The 21552-nt window shown below is 25.6% G+C and overlaps 1 protein-coding gene across 7 annotated transcripts in view; it reads right to left on the minus strand.

Annotated features, from left to right (window-relative positions):
• The window catches only part of LOC107445518 (solute carrier family 15 member 1), a 77040-nt gene that overhangs the window by 7907 nt on the left and 47581 nt on the right, over positions 1-21552 (minus strand). For all 7 annotated transcript variants that reach the window (XM_043045768.3, XM_043045767.2, XM_016059927.3 and 4 more), the window contains 14 exons: positions 20753-20894; positions 18569-18655; positions 18042-18141; positions 16766-16856; positions 16393-16470; positions 15720-15802; positions 14207-14284; positions 14033-14122; positions 12740-12784; positions 11361-11482; positions 9575-9656; positions 7740-7853; positions 5456-5623; positions 2911-3098 (listed from right to left, as the gene is read on the minus strand). In XM_043045768.3, coding sequence (XP_042901702.1) covers positions 2911-3098; positions 5456-5623; positions 7740-7853; positions 9575-9656; positions 11361-11482; positions 12740-12784; positions 14033-14122; positions 14207-14284; positions 15720-15802; positions 16393-16470; positions 16766-16856; positions 18042-18141; positions 18569-18655; positions 20753-20894 — 1468 coding nt within the window. The remainder of the gene's footprint in view (positions 1-2910; positions 3099-5455; positions 5624-7739; positions 7854-9574; positions 9657-11360; positions 11483-12739; positions 12785-14032; positions 14123-14206; positions 14285-15719; positions 15803-16392; positions 16471-16765; positions 16857-18041; positions 18142-18568; positions 18656-20752; positions 20895-21552) is intronic.

Genomic DNA, 21552 nt, shown 5'->3' on the forward strand with positions numbered 1-21552 from the left:
TGCTTCATTTGTTTATTCTGCCCTAGTCTTATTTAATATCCCACCATTAATGCATAATTTGTTTATACTTTATCCTAAATATATAATTGGTTAAACCTTTGCTTCCTATTGCTCGCTGCTTTCACAGTTCTTTTCATATTGCTTTGCTCACTCATTTTATTTTCCAACCCAAAATGAAACAGTTTAAGATAATGAAATGGATTGATATTCATTTGCATACTAGCTTTAAAACTTAAAAATTAATAAAATCATAAAAATTTATCATACAATATTAACTTATGTGGTTTGGATTATATATTGTAAATGGTGAAACTGTGTTAAATGAAGAAAAGAGCATTTTGCTACACACAGAAAGTCACTGAAAAACAGAAAGAGGATTCTTATAGAAAAAGAAGAGTCAGAGGAAGAATTTTAAAAAATCTGCCTATATTTATTTATGTAAATACTAACATCAAACTCCCTAATTAAAATATTTAATCCATTTCATATTTTTACATGAAGGCAGGCCATATAATTATAAATCTCTCTTTAAATAAATGAAAGATTAATTAGTTCACAAATAAAAATAGTATTAGTATTATCAAAACAATTATATTTCATATTTACTAAAATCTATACCCATTTAAAAGATATGATTTCTCATTTTCTATGCTAAAATTAAAAAAATGAACTTGTATCGTGAGAAAGTATGTCAAAGCATATACAAGTTTATGTATATGCTGTGATATCTGTGTTAATGAACATTTATGTTAATGTTTAAATGTAGATTAATATTTTAAAACTTTTTTATTAATATTTAATTATAGACTAATATTTTAAAACGACTGTAGTTTCTTTTTTCATAGTTTGTAGTATAGTGTGCTACTTTTCAAAAAAAGTTTTGTAGTAAGAAGTGCACAACTAAATAACAATAATTGTAGCAATGCCTACTTTTAGCATTAGTTTAGTAAAGAAACAAGCTTTAAACGTGACTAATTATTTGAACCTGATTGGTACAAATCTTCAGGGGCCTATCAATGGACACAGTGAGAATGCCCCTGCGGCCCGGCGTTAATAAGAGTCATGTCTGATGCTCCAGAGCAGAGAGTTTTTATTCATAAAGGTTGTGTCACCTTCAAATGCGAATGTACACTCATGAGACATTGATGTTATTTCAATGTAAAGGAACATATTTTCTCAGTTATTTTTTATGTACTTTATTTCTTATTTTAAATAAAAGTGCATTACTAAGACTTAACAAAATTGCAAATATTTGAAAATTTCTTAAATGCTGTCGAGAAAGTCATAAAAAGTTGAAGGTTAAAATATTTGTTCTTCATAAAAGTGTATAGCACTAAAAGAAATATGTTAAAAATCTATTTTTGCACCTATAAATTAGCCTATGAATCACTAAATAAATAAATTAGTGAAATGATTAAGATTTTAGACAACACACTTATTAGCTATGTTTAAACTTACATAATCATTTCATAAAAGTTTAAATGTATGAACTATTTATGTAGGCATAACATTTCCATGCAACTTAAAACTTTATTTTGCATGTGAAAATAAGGACCAAAACTGTTTTTTTCTCCAATTTCTTTTAAATCTATCAATAGAAATATACAAACGTAATGCCCACATATATAAATGAACAAATTTTTGAGACATGAAAATTAATGTGTTTGCAATTATTTCTAATCACATCCCATATACATGAGGCAGTTTAATTTGTTAAAAGTACTTAACATTAAAATTAGCATTAATTTATAACATTAGAATTATAAATCAAATGCATAAACTATCTTTACTATAAGTTAATGATAAATAATTTATTCTTTCATCACAAAAGATGCCTTTCAGTTACCAATGCCACTTATAAAATACCTCCCACTCTAAGTGCTAAAATATTTACATCTTCATATAAAAATAAATTAAAAACCTTATTTAGTAGATGAGAGGTTATTTGGAGGAGTATTAATCCTTTTCATTTCATCATTTTAAATATTGATTTTTAATTAGTTTGGTCTTTTTAATTTCAATTTTGTGTATGCCCCCATACCTGATCAATCCCTTCAAAATTATTACTGAATGAGTTATTACTGAATAATTAACTGAACGAGTAGGTGCCCTAATGGGACAGGCACTTAATTAATCAATTCTATGAAGGTCATATCTCAAGACTCTGAAAGCTGAACTGCTGTGGAATCTCTGAATGTTTTGCAAACATTATCAACTCCAACAATTTTTTTAATAGCTATTGAATAGCAAATATATAAAAATTATTAAATAATTCTTCTGATGCAAATTGGAATTTGCATCAAAATTGTTACTCGTTAAAATAAAAACACCATTTCTTCTTGCGAACGATCTTTTAAATTTTTGTCATTTCCGAATTACATTTTAGAATATGAATTTTATATTTTTGTGTTTGCCTGAGTAGTTTACTAATTCCAACCGAAATTATTATGGAAATTTCTTCCCAATCTCATGTTTTTGAAGCTTATTCAAAGTTGTATTTTTCGTTTTTTATTTTGCGTAAAAAAACTTGTTGGGATTAAAGAAAAAAGGTGAATTGAGTGAGAAATGAGGAAGAAAAAAATTGTAGAATACATGTTTCATTTACAAGATTTTGCATAGTAACGAAATTTAAATTTTAAACGGGCGGAACTACAAGAAAATTTTGTTGGAATATAAATTATTGATTTACAGATTTCCGCGAATCAAAGGTCTTGAGATTCACAGAATTCTGTGAATTAGCAGAAGAATTGCATGCATAATGTCTGAAGTCCATTTAGTGAACTTTAGGTACATGATAAGCATGTAAATATTGAATTATATCTTGCAAACTTACATTAATTTTGTTAATTGTTAAAAGGACCTTGAGTGATAAAGGAAAAATAGTTTTTAGTGTACAATTGAAATACTTACTTTCCAGGTTCAAAAGATGCATAATCTGTTCGACCAATGTCAGAACTTCCAGTTTCATTATCTGGTGAAACAAAATATGTTTTGGGCCCAACAAATTTAAATGTAGCGTTTATAGGAATATCTTTAATTGAGAAAAATATTCGAACTTTAGCCAGAGCTTCCTTTGATTTAGATTTTTCATCTGCACCCTTTAAAATGAAAAGTTAGTATTAAAAACATGCAACATATATCTCTGTAGCAACTTATAAACAAAAAGAAATCTGTAAAAACTCATAAACCTAAGAAGTTATAAGTATATTTATAAATTTTCAGCAATATTATTGTTTGGGACTTAACTTACAAAATAACAAATTTTTAAATTTAAATAAACTGAAATTGACTTAGTTCAATTCAAGAAAATGGTTATCTACAGTTTAGGGACTTGGCATTCAGTTGTTTTTAACCATTGGTTTTCAGTTATTCTTAAACCTTGTATTTAAATGTTTTCAGTTATTCTTAACCATTAAATGCAAGCTTTCTAAACTGACTGGGAGTTTACGAGGCGTCAAGATGCTGCTGTAATAAATCAGTTTTTTTCCTTGTTAATTAATAAGAAAGTTGTATATTGAGCAGAAATTTCTACACGAATGCAAAACACTCAGTGTGAAATGCTTCATCACTCCAACTTCATTTAAGTAATTTCAATAATTAATATATATTTTAAAATTTACAATGCCAAAAATTTTCCAAAAACACCCTTAACAAGACAAAAACTAATGATAAATTATTAACAATTAGTTAAAATATTTTATTATATAAAGCATTTCCCCTAAAAGCCCATCATGGGCTAGAGGAAACATGGAGGTTAAGGCTCTGCTATTTCAGGGCCAATGGCTTACTATGAGGTCACACAAGCCTCTTTCACTTCCCAGACAAGTTGGTACCCATCAAGCTGGTACCCATGAAGCTGGTACCCATGAAGCTGGGTGGGCTTCAAACCACCACTCTAGATTGAACCCAGTTTTTCATAATGACAGTTCAGGGCCTTAACCACTGAGACATCACTGCTAGTTTTATTATTTGTTAATAATAATTAATGTAATTTTGCCGATAGAATCATGTTCTCATTCATATTCTATTTGTCGAAATATTTTAACAAGTAAAATTCAGTAAAAAGATGCTCTTGTTCTATTATTCTTTTACTAAAAAGTAAATCAAATTGAATAATTTCTACTTAAAGCTATTATATTTAGGTAGGATGTTTAGGGAGGTGTGGAAATACGAAAGATAATCATGATAAGAAAAAAATAAGCACAGTTGGAAACAGGGGGACGTTGGAGTTGAGAAAAATTCCACTTGATGTATTAATGTACTATTTAAATGCTTGATGCATATAAGTTTTTGAGATACCAATATTCATACTAAATATCACAATTTAAATAAAACCAAGAATAATTTGCGTGATTCTATATTAATTTGTAAATGCTTTAATAAATACATATCGTAATATAATTATATTCTTTCATACACTTTTGCAAATGAACTATCATTTAAAAACAATATTATATTTGTAAATTTAGGTTAATATACGTAACTGGAAGCGAAGGAAATGCATTGTATACTATGCCTGCGTTGTATATGAAATATGAGAATTATTATATACTTTATGCATGCATTGTATATAAGAAGCAGTCTTCTATTCTCTCTTCACTTTCTTTTTCTTTAAAAAAAATATAAACTAGTATTTAAATAAATAAATTTTTACGATACACAAATTTCACATTAATCAACTTATCTGGTTATTACTAAGAATATCCAATTAGGAAAAATATTAGTGTAGGAGACATGTAGAATTTGTCCTTAACAGCTTATTTGTCCTAATCCTTAATAACTGACGATGGATTACACATCCAAGCAGGGTTATTATGCCTTTTTAGTAAAGAAAACAAAATAAAATATAAAACCTGCTTGTTGTACCAAGAGATTACCTTAAAGTAATGCTAAATATACTAATAAAATATATGCTAAGTATAAAATAACCATATTTTGCAGGTTTGTAATTGCATTCAATGCTGAGGGAATGTGTGAATTGTTTAATCATTTACTTTATGGATTGATTTTTGGCACTGTATACTTAGCAGGATTCTGCTTTACCAGAAGTTTTTATACATACACGGAGCTTAACCCCATAATTTTTCAAATTGCTATCGAAAAAAATTGTGCCATAATCAAACAACTTTTCTCTATGAAATCATATTAAGAAAAACACTAGTTTGCTTGTGGGAAAGCAACCACTATTGATCAAATAAATTATAGTCAATATTATTAATTATAATACAGTTAATAAATAATTATATAGTTACAGTTAATATAACACAGTATATTGCAGTTAATATAATACAGTATATTATATAGTTCACAGTTAATAACAATAAATATAATCATAAAGCTTATCTTGTATTATTTAATTTATTTATTTATACGTACAAAAGTTGTTAGGAAATATTTTAAATTAGTTTATAATGAATGCTCTCATTATAAAAAAAGATTTAAGGTGTATACATACTATTTGTATATCAAATTGATTTTCGTCATTAAGTAGAAATGCAGTTTGGATAGATTTCTTATTAGTAATTTCAACAGTTTTCTGAAAATCACATCCTGGTTCTCCTTCAACAGCCATAAAAGTCCAAGATTTTGTGTCATTAAATTTTAGGTCTCTAAAAGAGTGTGTCTAAAAAAAAAATATTATTGTTATTTTTCCTAAAGGAAATAAAAATTTAATTTATATACTTGGAAAAGATATAAAAAATTGCATAAGCAATTAAGTTTAATAATAAACACAATAATTAATAATAAATTATGTATATATATATAAGCTAAAATATTGAGAAAAAATGGAAAATAATAAAAAATAATGACAAGAGAAGAAAATTATTAAAAATAATTTTTCAAAAGTATTTAAAAAAATATAATTTTGGATATTTAAAAAAAAAAAAAAAAAAAAAAAAAAAAAAAAAAATTAAAAATCCAGAAAACAAAACAAAGAAAAGATATAAATCTCTTCATCAGCCTACACGATTATTAAGAGATTATATCTTTTCTTTGTTTTGTTTTCCGGATTTTTAATTTTTTTTTAGATATCAAAAATTATATATTTTTAAATACTTTTGAAAAATTTTTTTAAATAATTTTCTTTTCTTGTCATTATTTTTTATTATTTTCCATTTTTTTTCAATATTTTAGCTTATTTTATGAGTTCAATATACTTGCAGCTTATGCACAGCTAATAAAACTTATTAATTTTCTTCGATTTTCTCTTGTGTTTTTATTGTGGTATATATATATATATATCTTTTAAATATTTTACACTAACTTGTTATTGACTTCTTCATGTTAACTTCTTTTCATGTTAATTATGTTTCTGTTACATAATTTTATTAACTAATGCGATAATTAGTTGAAGTAAATATATATACATATTTTTTTTAAAAATATATAATGAACTCATCAAGTAAAAAGAACATAATCCTATATTTTTTTTTTTAAAAATGAATTTCCAAACAATGCTTAACATGTGTATTGGGTGTTAGCAGCTAGCGATAGCATGATATTAATTGTAATTAACTTTAATGATTTAAAATGGGGGTCTTTTTAATAAAACTTAATAAATCTGAATATGGTGTGCTTGTTTTAACCCCTCAGTTTTGCCGTTGTAAAGTTCATTTTCATATTTAATTCAGTTGTGTTTAACATGATTTAAATAAAAATAATAAATATGACATATTATCAAAGAAATAAATTATATTAACTTAGCATTACAGTAATATAAAAGCGTTACTAAAATATATTTAAATACTTTTGATTACTTTTTATAAGTATACATAATAATGTCACGGATAGCCCAAATACTTTAAAATCACAAACATTTGATTTCCTTTATCATTTTCTTTCAATTATAGCAAGCCTGCCATTTTTTTATTTGAATTGAAACATTATCCTTGCTACCATCAAGAAACACGCAGTTCTTTTTCAGAGGTTACTTTAAAGATTTATACATCTAAACAAACAAAAGAACGAAGTTTATTTTTAAATGCAGTAAAAGACTGCCTACTTCGAATTCAAATAACTGCAAAGCTTAAATAACCAAAATTTTTGGTAGTTAATAAAAAAAAATTGACGCAAAACTTATTGGAATCATAAAAAAATCTGTGCTTTTTCATTATTAGTTCAAGATGACAGATAGTAATTAAGTATAAGAGTTAAGAATTAAAAACTTATTTTTTTGTTATTCTTTGCATTTTTTTTTATTAGCAATTTCAGTTTATTATTTTTATTTTATTAGATTAGCAATTTCAGTTTTTTTCATAATATTTACCTTTATTTAATATAAGCATCAATTTTGATAAACTTTTGTAATTATTAAGCTGCAGCGTTTTTTTACTGAAAAATTAGGATAAATGAAAGAAATTAGATTTTCAGCACTGAAGTATCAAAAATGTTTGCTTATATGAAATAGTCCAATTCTTCTATATTCTGGATATTAGAGCTTTTACTGTGATTGTTTCAAAATCAGATATGCTTATTTTCAAAACAGAGAAACAGTGATTTACCAAGAACGATAAAAGAAAATGTCATTTAAGAAAAATGATAAGGACCTAAGATTAACATTTATGATTAAGTGTAAAATAAATTTGATTACATTTTTAATAATTAAGTATTACAAATCATTAAATCAAAGACATTTTAGCATAGTTAACATTTAGCATTAATACAATCAATGTTTCTTCAAACTATGAAAATCAACGACAAATTGATATCAAAATGAGTAAAATTGTCAAAGAAATTACTTCATTTGCTTTAAGTAGATAGTGTTCAGGTTCAGTGATGTTGACTGTGCAGGGATTTAAATTCATAATGGTTAGTTCACTAAAACCAGGTTGCGGTAGGACTGGTAAAGTACTCTGAAAATAAAGTAATATTTATTAATAAATTTATAATGATGTATGTATGAAAATATCAGGATGACTCTTATCTGTAATAACTGCAGTGTAGAGATATTTGAAATTTTGATGTTTCCAACTCTTAATTCATTGCTTGTTTAAATACAAAAAATAGACTAAGCAAAATATCCACACCAAAAAAAGAAAATTTTTATGTTTCTTGTTGAGGCTTAAAGAATCAAACAAGGGTTAGGGCTAAACAAGAGCAGTGAAAAATAACCTCAACACTAGTATTCTTCTTTTTTTAAAAAAAAGAAATTAGATCAATATAACTTAAAACTGGACTTATCACTTTCAAAGTCATATTTTAATGTAAAGTACCATTTTAAAATTTTATATGTACAGTGCGGCAAAAAAGAGGACATTCTAAATTACTTTTGATTTAATGATCAGATCTTCACGTTCCACAATCATTCTTAATGGTTCAAGGAAATGACCTTAAATATGCTAAATAATTAGTGCAGACGAGATTTAAAGTTACAAAAACAGTCCCCAAAACGTACTTTCTCTGAATAAACATGCCTTTTTTGGACTGATTCGGATTACTGACCCCCGAAATATAGGGGGTAGCCTTAATTTGAGAAATGTGGTACTCATAGTTTGGTCGGGAGAGCGGTTCAAAATTTGGACCCCTTAATGTTGATTTTACTTCTTGCGTATTTAGCCATATTTCAAGAGTTTTTTAAGTGAATCAAAAAAAAATTTGCACATACTTATAAAATTTGTTTATCCAAAGATAATTCTATACAAAAAATACATTTTAGTGTATATATTTATTATTTTATTTAATAATAATCGTAAAAATTTTGAATAGTAAGGTATACAATTTCCAGCATCATTTTAAAGTATATAATTTTAAATGGCAAATTAAAAAATTTGAGCAAAATCGGTTGAATAATTCCTGAGGAATCAATTTTCAACTATACAACTTCTTTAAAATCCTATGTCTCAGGAAATATTCAACCTATTTCACTCAAATTTTTTATTTTGCCATGCAAAATTATATACTTTAAAATAATGTAAAAATATTATACCTTATAATATACCTTACAATTCAAACATTTTTTTCGACTATTATTATATAAAATGATAAAAAATAATAAATATATACTAAAATTTATTTTTTGCATAGAATTACCTTTGGATAAACTAATTTTATAAGTGTGTGCAAAAAATTTTCAATTCGCTTAAAAAATTCTCGAGATATGCGAGTCCCTATATTATGGGGGACAGAAACTGGAATCTGTGGGGAAAAAGGTATGTTTATTCAAAGAAAGTATGTTTTTTGTGTCTGATTTTGTGACTTAAAATATCTTCTGTACTAATTAATTAACATATTTGAAGTCACCTCTCTGAACCACTAAGAATGAGCCCTAGAACATGAAGATCCAATCATTAGATCAAAAGTTATTCAGGGTAGTCCGTTTTTTATTCAGTACACTGTACATTTTGTCTATATGCAAATCAATAAACAATTTCAAATGGAAGAACAAAGTTTCTTAATTTTCCTGCAGTTTAATATACTTTTAAATAAAAAAAATGTTTGATAATATTACATACAAAATAATTTAAGATCCTGCTTGCAATATTAACTGATTTCACTAGCTCATGATCTAAATAGATGCAAATAAAACTGATAAAAAATTAGTCTATTTGGCGAAATACTAAGTCAGGATAATTACCTCAACACCCAGCTCCAGAAATCCAGCAACTACAAAAGAAACGGCAGCAAGCAATCCTCCAATGGTGATTCGTTGTAATGGCCTATAAATAAGTGCAATTTTCCAGTTAGATTAAATATTATAGAATAATCTTATATATGTTTCTAGGTTCATATGTTTTATCTAATATATGATTAAATATTATAGAATAATCTTATGTATATTTTTTAATCTTATAAAGTTTTCAAGGGAGTTCTTTCTAAACTAAGTTACATGTAATTACCAGATCACATAGTACTTTATTCAAGAACTTTGCTATGGAAAAATATTTTAATATATTCTTGTTACAATAGAGGATCAATAATTAAAAGTGGACATGCCAGGTCTAACCGCAACTACTGAAAACTCAAATTATTGAAATCCCAAAAATTTAACAGACAAATAAACAGTTCGATCCAAGCTGATCCACCCCCTACTCATAGGATGAATATACTCGTTTTTTGCGAAGTTGATTTTCAAAGGTAGCTTTGAAGTGCTTAGTTAACACAAGAGTTGTTATGCAACAATAAAAAACCAGAAGTAGTAATTTTTTGAGTGTTGTGCATGTAAGGAATTTCTGAAAGTGGCTTTGAGGTGGGTAGTAAATATATGAGCTGTGATACAACAATAAAAATCAGAAGAAGAAAATCTTTCATGTTCCTTGTATATAGGGGATTTCTGAAGGTAGCTTTGAGGTGTGTAGTTAATATATGAGTTGTGATACATTAAAAACTAGAAGTAGAAAATCTTTCATGTCCTGTGTATATAGGGGATTTCTGAAGGTAGCTTTGAGGTGTGTAGTTAATATATGAGATGTGATACATTAAAAACTAGAAGTAGAAAATCTTTCATGTTCCGTGTATATAGGGGATTTCTGAAGGTAGCTTTGAGGTGTGTAGTTAATATATGAGTTGTGATACATTAAAAACTAGAAGTAGAAAATCTTTCATGTTCCGTGTATATAGGGGATTTCTGAAGGTAGCTTTGAGGTGTGTAGTTAATATATGAGTTGTGATACATTAAAAACCAGAAGTAGTAATTCTTTCATGTTCTGTGTATATAGGGGATTTCTGAAGGTAGCTTTGAGGTGTGTAGTTAATATATGAGCTGTGATACATTAAAAACTAGAAGTAGAAAATCTTTCACGTGTCTTGCATGCAGGGAATTGCTAAAGGCAGCTTCAAAATAAGTAGTTAATATTTGAGCTGTGATGCAACAATAAAAGCAGAAGTAGTAATTATTTCATGAGTATGTCATTTTTGGGAGCTAAGTGATATACAGTAGGGAACCGATTATCCGTAACGATGGGACCATCGCTATTCCGGATAACTGATTTTTCCGGTTTTTTGAATCATTACAAAATGCCGTTTTTTTTATTGTCAAACACAACTAAAAAGAAAAATATTTAGAAATAATCTTAAAAAGAAGAAAAAACGATAAAGTGATACACTAATGATTATTTCTAAAATGATGGTAAGGTAAACATTTTTTAAAAAAGAAAGAAAAATCCTAAAATGTTATGAGGAAAGAAAAAAAAAATTTTTTTTAAATGGCGGGAAAATTTATCGAATTTCGTTTCGGTTTTCTGGATAAGAGGTTCTGTACTGCATAAACACGCACACACACACATATATATATATATATTGTTTTTTTTTTAATATTAGTGCTTGGTTAACACAAACAATTTTTAAAATTTTGAGATAACATTTTCAAAGATTTATTACGAAATACTGTTTCCAACATAATATAAGTACAGTAAAATACAAACTTTGTGAGTAATCTGCATTTCCCAAGTACTGGATACACAACATAGTCAAAAAGTGGAATGAAAATGAGGATCAATATAGGATTTGCAGCTTGTAACTGATCAGGTTTAATGGTTGTGCCAAACTGCAAAAAGGATATAATTTTAAAAACTTCATAAATTATTGTTTGAAAGTATGAGAATGAAGAAAAAGTCTAGGAAATCTAAATATGAATTAAAAATAAAAGTTTCTATCCAAGCATTACAGTTTATTAAAATGAATTTTATTTTTAATGCTATGAAGTGCAACATAACCATTTTTGTCACTTAACGATGTTGTACACTATTAAGCGTCATCAATTTATAATTTCTAATATCAACAAACTCTGCAGTAACAGAATTTCCTCATTTGAAAAATGACTGTTAAAAATTTTGGCTCACTTTTCTTAAATACTTTATTTCAGTTTTTATTTGAGATTATTTTATGCTAAATTTATTATTTTTATAGTAATGTTTCAGATTTTTCATATAATTAAAAGAAGGACCATAGTGATTGATACTTTTTATAAAGAGTAGGGCCTTATTATCGTTTGGGCCCATCTGGTCTGGTTCTGGGCACAGTGCCAGCACTAAATATCTGTAATTAATATTTATTTTTATAATTTTACAGTATTATCAATATTTGATATACATGCTTCTATATTTTGTAAAACATTGTTAGTTTGATTTACTTTTAGTTACTCTAATGAAAAGTCTTCAAGTTTTTATGATTAAGCTGTATTTATATGAATAATACAATAAAAATCCAATGTTTTTACCCATTTTAAACCACTAGTAATCTATGAGATTCATAATTTAGAATTTATTTAATGCAAAAAGAAGTAATATTTAAAAAATTTTAATGGGTTTTGTTAAGATTTCAAAATTTTTTAAAAATATTTTACCATTTAATTGTGACTTTTTGACTCAGAAAATAAGAAATGGTACATTTCTAAAGTGGAAACTACATTTTTGTATCTGATTTCAAAACTTAATTAATAATTAGCACATTTAAGATCAATCTTACAAATAATTAAGATTGGAATTTTATAAATGCAAGTCTAATAATCAGTGTGCTTTCTTTATGCTTTTATCCTGTAGATATGTTAGATTAAGATCTGCATAGAAGAAGCTGCCTATCTAATATTTAGTATCCTTTTAGAGCTGAGGTGTTATAGATAGTTTGCAATAGTTTGGAACGTAAGCTTAGTTGGTGGGTAATGCAACCCCAAGTGGGATAATTGACTGAGTAGACCATGAACTACCTTGACTCGCCCTCCCAAACTGCATGTATAGTTACTGCATTTAAAATGTATAATAACTGTATGTAAAATTATATTTAAACTATTAGAAAGCATATTTACAAATTCTCCATCCATTTTTGTTGCCTGTAATGTCCATCGAGAACCCTGTGAATAAAGATATTTCAGTGAATAATAAAGCATTAATGATAATAGCTTTAGGAATATTTAATACAAGTGAAAAAAATTATTAAATTCCATTAAGAAAAACTGATTATATAATTTAACAAAACTTAAGATTTAATATATATATATTTCTTTTCAAAGTAGGGTAACAGCAAAAGAAAATTTATGTAAAGTATGTTTCAAACATATGCTGATACTCTGAAATACTTAGTATTTATTTTTAATTTCTTAATTATCAATGCATTTTAAAACTTTCTAAACTTTGATTCCATTGTTTTGAAAAAATTAAATACTACGTCCAGTAATAGTAGCATAATGCTTAGTTTTACTATTTATTTTATCTATTTTCAATTCATTTTACAGTTTTAAATACAAAGTAAGTGTGAGTAATAAATCTGGGGTAAAGACAGATTTTCAACATAGTGTAATTGTAACAGATAGTGTTAATTGTTACAGTTCATGGTACATACCAGGAGCAGAGCAGACAACATGTATCATAATTATCCTTAGAATATTTTTAAAAATTTGAAAGATACAGGAATTAATACAACTTTAAACTGAATGCTCTAACTGACTAAACAAGAAATGATATCTTTTTAAAACATTTTTTAAAATTATAAAAAAGGAATATATTATATAAAGAAGTTTTTTTACACTTCAGATTTAAACAGTACCTAACAACTAACATTATGATCATTTTAGTTCGTTAAATTAATGTAACTTTTCCATTAAAATAAATAAAAATGTTTAATAGGAATAAAAAAAACTTTTCTATATTATTTTCAATTAATTTAAAAGTTTTTAGTTAAGTTATGGAAGATGATGCATATTTTTAAAGATTAAATTTAATACAACTACAGAAAAAATATTTACAACAATTGTAGAGTTAAGAATTATTTGACAACTCGAAGAATTTTTGTTTTTAAATATAAATTTTGGACTGGAAATACTAACCTAATAGAAGCTTAAAAATTTTCTTAACTGCAAGTCATAAATAAAGCCGTCTTAAATTGTATTGTCTATGTTGAAAATTGTCTATGTTGAAAAATTCAAAAAATAACTCAATAAAAAGATAAATAACAGTTGTAATAAGAAGGTTATTCTCTGTACTCTTTTAAAATATAGACACACCAAATGATACAAGATTATTTAATGCATTGTACAAGCTTTGCCTTTCTTTATAAGGCAACTACCCACATTTAAAAATTAAAATAAGTAATTCGCACTTACTGTTTGATCAAATAGTGCCCAAAAAATAGGCAATGGTATGTAGAGTACAAGAATATGCAACACGATCTTGATGTCTGCGATCAATTTTTTCTGTAAATAACAGTTATATATAATTTTATTCATGAGCATACTAAATGATAAAGTTTAATGGAAAAAGTTTATAAGTATAATTACATCATATTTATCTTCAGCATAATCTAACCAGTGATCTTTCTTCTTTTCACTGCTGCTGAATTTCTTTTTTATTGCATGCTACGTAAATAGAATATAAATTAGCTATAAAGCAAAACACAAATTATAGATACCTAAATTAGCTTCTTGTTCAGATATTAAAATTTTAAAAAAATTTATAAATTATATGCAGCTGAAACTTAAAAATAAACTATAAAACATTTAAATTTCTTGAATGAGTTGATCAATTTCAGATATGTAACATTTATTAATCATAATGTAGTAATCAATAAATTTAATTAGGCAGTAAATATTATATAAACAGCAGCAATACAAAGAGTTTCAAGATGTTATGTACTCAAAACAACAAAAATGATGAGAGAAAACAAGCTTGAATGTATACTTTTTCAAAAAAGATCAATAAGAGATATACGATTAAGAGACATACAAAAGTTAATAAAAGAAATTAACAATTTATTGAATTCGAAACTTTATCTTTTTGGTATCAAACAAATATACTAAACAGATTTTGAGCAATAAATAGAAAAACTACCTAATTATCAATAAATATTTTAGAAGTTACAAAAGTTTATGAAACAACAAAGGGAAAAGAATTTAAATTATGTCTAAGAGTATTCAGGATATATTAACAAATAAATTTAAAAGATTTTAATTGTTTAAAAGATTTTAATTGTTTCAATACTAACTTGATTTTAAAAGAAAACTATCATCTCACTACCATTTTTTTTTCAAAAAAATATGATATAATTATGTTTAAATTGATTTAACATTCCAAGGTCCCAGATATTTATGAGACTTAAAGAAGAAATGACAGTGGCATTATTGATTCAATTCAGGATGTACTAATCAATAGCAAAAAGATGAAATTAAAATAATGGAATTATTTTTTAAGCATAATTTGCTCTGAAAATTAGTTAATTATTAGAACAAAGACTAGTTTAACACTATTGACATTGTTCTTGAAACGCAAAATTTCAAAATCCAGAAAAACCACTGAATGACTGGCTAAAGTTTATGTGCAAGATGTAATTTGCAGATGCAAGATGCAATTTGCAGATGCAACTGCATTTGTCAGTTACATACTTCTAAAGTGCAGCATGTTTTTGCTAAAATAAATCCAGAATTGATGAAGTAAATATTGCACCAATTTTATGTGCTCACGATATAGTGATTGTTTTCGTTTGGACCACAGGGGCAAGCATCGATTGTATGAGCATTCAATAAGTATAAACAATGCTAGAACATAAAGTCTTGGCAAATCCTCTACTAGTAGTTAAAAAGCAATTAATAAATTAATTATTTAAAAAAATTAAAAACTAGAAGTTGTAAAATAAAGTAAAATACATATTATAAACTATCATTTATAGCACAAAAACGTTTTCAATTATAAATTAAAATTTACCTAATGAAGTTCAAAGTGAAATTCTGGTTAGGATCCCAAATTCTTATATATAAATGGAAAAGATATAATAAAAAAAAAATAAAGAAAACTTACAAACATACACCCAACAACTGATGTCAACACGTTTCCTTTAGGCTGTTCTATGATATACAGAGGTTTTCCCAAAAGGAACAGGACTAATTTTTATAAGAAAAAAACTTAATTAGATGTGTTCCTTACAAAAATATTAATTCATATCAAATAATGAACAACATTTGAAAAACTATTTACACTGAACTCTTAGTAAACAATTTATAACGCTATAAAAACAGTCATTTTTTAAAGACAAACGAGCGATTTTCTAAACATAAGTTAAATTTACAAATATTGTAGAATTTTATTATTTTAATAAGTAATTTATAGTTATTATTTCAATATATTTCAGAAATATAAAACTTTTTTTCTGTCATTTCAGCATCAAAAAGAGTATTTACAGTTTTTAAAAATATTAAAAGAATATAATGTATTTCGATTAATAGGAAATAATGTTTAAAAAAGATTTAAATATAATAATATACTGATTATAATAACTATAATATGAAATAACAAAGATTAAATATACATTTACATTTTACACAAATGTAACAACAATAATGTATAATAAAAACTTTATTGTACACAATAAACAGAACAGTTAGATTGTTAATAATTTGGATTAAATTGTGAAATAAAAACCACTAAATAAAGTTAAACAAAAATATACTAACATATAATAAATAGAACTTACTCAAAGCAACAACCATTAATGCTGCTGGTACCCCAAAAGCTAATGGAAAGCAAGTTTCTTGACCCATACATGATTCTGCTGCAAATATAAAAATATTTCAAAAAAATACAATTTTAATTTTTTGTTTTTTCTAAATTATAAAGTTTATTTATTATAAGCTGGAAAATTATTAAAATTATTACTAATATTAAAATCTTTAGAAGTGTTTATCATCGCTACCTTTTAGATGTTCTGTTACATTTCTTAGTTATTTATTAATGAGCATTATTTGTTTAAAAGTTAAAATAATTATCACGTTAATATTTTTCTTACTGAGTCAATCTTAGCATAACAAACAACATATCTAAAATCAGTGAATATAAATTTAACTTACATCTGAGAACAGGAGTTAAAAGTGTAGAAAAAACACTACCACAATTTATCATGAAGTAAAATATAGAAAAGAAACGTTCACGCTGTTGAACCTAAAAATAAAAATTAAAAAATTACAAAACAACTAGGAAGCATCAAAATTTTATTTAAAAACATGCTTACATTATTCAATTGTTTTAATTATAAATTATCAAATTTATACTTAAATTATCAAATTTATTTTAATTATAAATTATCAAACTTATACTTTAATTATAATTATTAAATTTATACTTATTATAAATTATCAAATTTATACCTAAAATAACCAAAATTAATTTATAAGGAACAAAACTTGGTTTATTTTGAATCAAAATCAACATATAAAGGTTCCAAGTTAAGTCACCCAAAATGTTTCTGAGGATTTTGGAAAAAATGGGACAAGTGATACTACATCAGAATTAAACTGGAAATTGATATTTTTAATAAAATAGGAAATTATTAATTAGACAGTGCAACAAACTGTGAAGCACCGAATCTCATTTATTTATGTACATGAGAGGATACTGCGGTTACAGTATGTAAAGCAAGTAGTCGTTCCAATTGCTAGTATGGACGAAATATTTTAATATGATGTCTCTGATCGTGAGCAATCAGAAGTCATTTGAGGCATAAACTATACATTTTATCATGTTTGAAAAGTTATAGAGAACTAAGATTTTCAAGGACAATGTCAAAGTATATCTATAATATACTGATTGTAGGCAAAAAAAATAAGGATTGGGCAAAGGTTAACTTAGATGGTGTGAGATGGCACAGGCATATAACCAACAAAACCAAACATATTAATACTAAGTTCTCATTAACAGGCAGAACTTTTATTTACATAATTGTCAATGACAAATGAATTAAATTTAATAGAGTTTAAACAAATTTTTACATATAAATATTATTTACATATAAACATTATATTATATTTATTACAAATAAATATTATTTATTATAATATTACATATAAGAATTATTGTATATTGGTTAAAGATTAATATACATTTTGATTTTATTTATATTACAAAAAAACTCACATCTACCAATAAACTTTTTTTAGTGTGGGAAAGGTTAATTGAAAATAATAATAAATAGTTTCAATGAAAATTAAAAAAAAAATCACTAATAATATAAATAATTCACAAATGAGACAGTTGAAGCAAACAGCTTCAGCAAGAGTTTGAAAATTTCTCAAATTAGCAAAATTACAAAAAACTAAGTAGAGAAAATTACAAAAAACTAGAATAAACCTGATCTCGATGAAACTGATCTCCTCCAAATGCCGAGACACATGGTTTTATTCCTCCAGTTCCAATACCAATCACGACAAGTCCCAAAAGACTGACAGTCCTAGTAAAAATAGATTATATGAGCTACCCATGTAATATAGCAATAAAAAAATTTTTCTTTTAAATAATATATAATTTTGTTATTAAAGCATAATTTTATCAATATTAATAGTTGAGTGAATAGGTTGTATAATATAACATAACAAATTATTGAAATTGTAACACAACATGTGGGTGTTTATATTTAAGATCAACATAAGAAAACTCCAATTAATGAAAAGAATTATTAAATATGCTTGAAACAAGATCAGAAGCTATGTGAAAAACTTTTTGATGGCAAATTAAAACACATTTATTGACTTAAATAATTCTTTTAAAAATAAAGCAAAGAAAAATGCATAATGGGAAAGTCTAACTAAATAAAGAGAGATAAGGAAAATAAAAGTTCTTAAAAATGAATCAGAAATTTTTAATTATTGATTACATACCTCATAAGATCCAAAGAAAACGGGAAAGCTCCAACAGAAAGCACAATATTTCCAATTACATAAATAATTGAAACATAGAGAATAGTTCTGAAAAATAATTAATTCATGAGTGAAACATTTGATCAAAATAAAGTTTTTCTTTAATTGGGTTTAAACTAAAGTCTATAGTACAGTATACTTTTTTTTCTTTTTCTTTTTTACCCGAAAAGCCAAAAGTGGTCATAAATAATTAAAAACGATTTTTTTTGTTGCATTTTCTGACATATATAAGTTCAGGGCTGGACTGAGAGAAAATCGTAAGTAAACTAGGAATTTTGAAGAAATCAGTCTATACTAATTCAGTCAAAAATGTTCCCCAAGTCATAGTAAAATTTTAAAAAATTAATCATATCAAAATTTATACCTAAACTAAATTTTCATAAAAATATGAAAATTTGTTGTGTAGGTCCATTTTTAATTATCAAAAATTTTCTATTCCTAAAATTTACAACTATTTATTGATTTTTGACAAACGGTTATAAATTTAATTTAGAATTGTTTAAATACATGTATGATTATGTGTACTTTAGAAATGCTCGTAGTGTACCTAACAATCGAAAAAAAAGTTCACATTGAGGAACTATAATTTTATTGGCAAGTGCAATTACAAATCACAGCTACTAAAATGCTTGTTATTTGACCACACTGATTGAACATAGTGTTTAATGGCAACATTTTCAAGCGCAATGCTACTAGAAGTGGCTATATTGCAAATGACAACATTAAATACTTAGATTAACAAAATAAGAGTCAGTATTATAAACTAAATCTGTCACAAATACTAAAAGGAAAGTAAGGAGAATACAAAAAGGATTGTGATTAAAATGGTGTCTAGATCAGGGGTTCCCAAATGCTGTTCCGCAGAGCCCTAGGGCTCCGAGGGTTAGGATTCTTTTTTTAACCAATAAAAATTTTTGAAACCAATAAAATTTATATCCAATTAATAATTCATTATTTATTTAATATTTCTGTTATTTTTATAAAATTATTTAGTTAAAATGCTTGTGAAGAAAGAAATTTTAAAGCAATGATTTTTCTAATAACAATATAATAACGGAATAATGAAAAAGATATTTATGAAAAATTCCATTAGTATTTCAAATCGCATAAAAATTTAATTTAACAACGTCGAAGTATGTTTCGCAAATAATCCATTTCCATGTTGTTGTTTTTTGCATTTTTATTTTAATCTAAACCATATTTCAGCTATTTTATTTTCAGAATACGCATGTTTTAAAGTCAAATGAAGAACTTGACTAGATGCCACTCCAGACCTGTGAGTTCAACTGTCTGAGATTAAAACCAATTTTAAGACTAATATTGATAAAATGATATGATGAAATTAAATGATGATTCACTAAATATTTTTAAAATAATTAATAAAATTTAGATCATAACATATTTTCAAAATAATTAATAGACTTTCGTTAACATGTATTCACATTTGCTAATAAAATTTATTCATTAAATAAAGGGGTTCAGCCAAAGCTCGATAATTTAGTGATCCACAGCTGAAAAAAATTGGAAACAGCTGGTCTAGATGCTGTAGAGCCTATATTTAACTAAAAATGATTAATTTTTTAAAGGTTAATTCCATTCGAAACATGCATGCTATCAAAGAGCGATGATAACAGTTTTCGCAAGTTAGTGTCTTATTAGTGAAATTATGCTTTTAATTTTGTTTAGAACCCATGTTATAATATTATTGTTATGGGTAAAATTATTAAACTTTAATTATAAAGTTTAATAGTTACTCACTATGGTAATAATTAAAATTAACGAAAAGGCAAAACAGCTGTTTTTATAAGTAAGCATCAAAGCAACAAACAAATTGCTAGACCAAACTCACAAAATATAAAAAAATAAAATTGTTTCTTACATCAAAATTAGCATGACTAAAAAAACTATTTCAATTTTCATAAAAATCAATATATTTTGTCAATAATTTACCTTAAAATAATCATGAACCAGGTTTTTTTCAAACCATCAAATTTTTTTTATCTAAATTGAAATGCATGAATGAAGATGTTTTTGTTCCTTAAGTATAATTACAGGAAATAAATCCAGTTAGTCTTAAAAAACCAAAGACCGAATTTTAACTTCTCCTAATTTAATAAATTTATTAAAAATAGATAACATTGTTACCTAAATTTTCCTAGCCAGGAATCGCTAATGATGGCACCCAAAACAGGAGTAAAATAGGCAAGCATAACAAACAGATGGTACAGCATGGTGGATGTGTTTTCACTGTAAAGGAGCTGCTTCGTGAAATAAATCATGAGAATTGCTGAAATGGAATTGAAATAATATCATTTAAAGTACTAAAATTAATAAAAATAAAAGAATTTTATGTGGATTTTATTTTTGGCATCTTAAAAAATCAATGAAATTGGTTTTATTCCATTTTGGGGAACTGCTAAAAAACCTACTTATTACTGGTGTCAATGATAGACGGTTTTTTACAGCTCAAGTAAAAGTTGTACCATAAATTTTTATGAAATTTGGCCTCAACGATTTAGTATTATAGTCATTTAGTTAGTTATTGAGATATGACCCCTGGTGGTGTTTGTTAACAAAGAAGTAGAACAACAATAATGGTTGTGGTAACAAAGAAATTTCTTTTCTTTTTCCAACAAAATTTCTCTAATCCAATTATCTACTTCTAATAAATACTTACTATTTATATTTTTTATTTTACTCATTATCAAAGCATTTATTATCGTTGATTTGAAATAATTTGTTAATAAGTAATGAGTAGTGTTATTTTTCTTTCTTAGAACTTTCTGATATTCCTTTTTCTTTTATTGAGTTTCATAAATCATATTTCCTCAACTATGTTGAAAAATTAACAATTTATTTGATACTAAGTTTTAAAAAAATATAAAAATAAGATAAAAAACATGAAACATAAGTATAAATAGCTTGATTTGAAATAATTCAATTCT

Source organism: Parasteatoda tepidariorum, chromosome 7, assembly GCF_982258835.1.
Source record: "Parasteatoda tepidariorum strain Cologne lab strain chromosome 7, Ptep-v5.0, whole genome shotgun sequence".
Classification (NCBI taxonomy): Eukaryota; Metazoa; Arthropoda; class Arachnida; order Araneae; family Theridiidae; genus Parasteatoda; species Parasteatoda tepidariorum.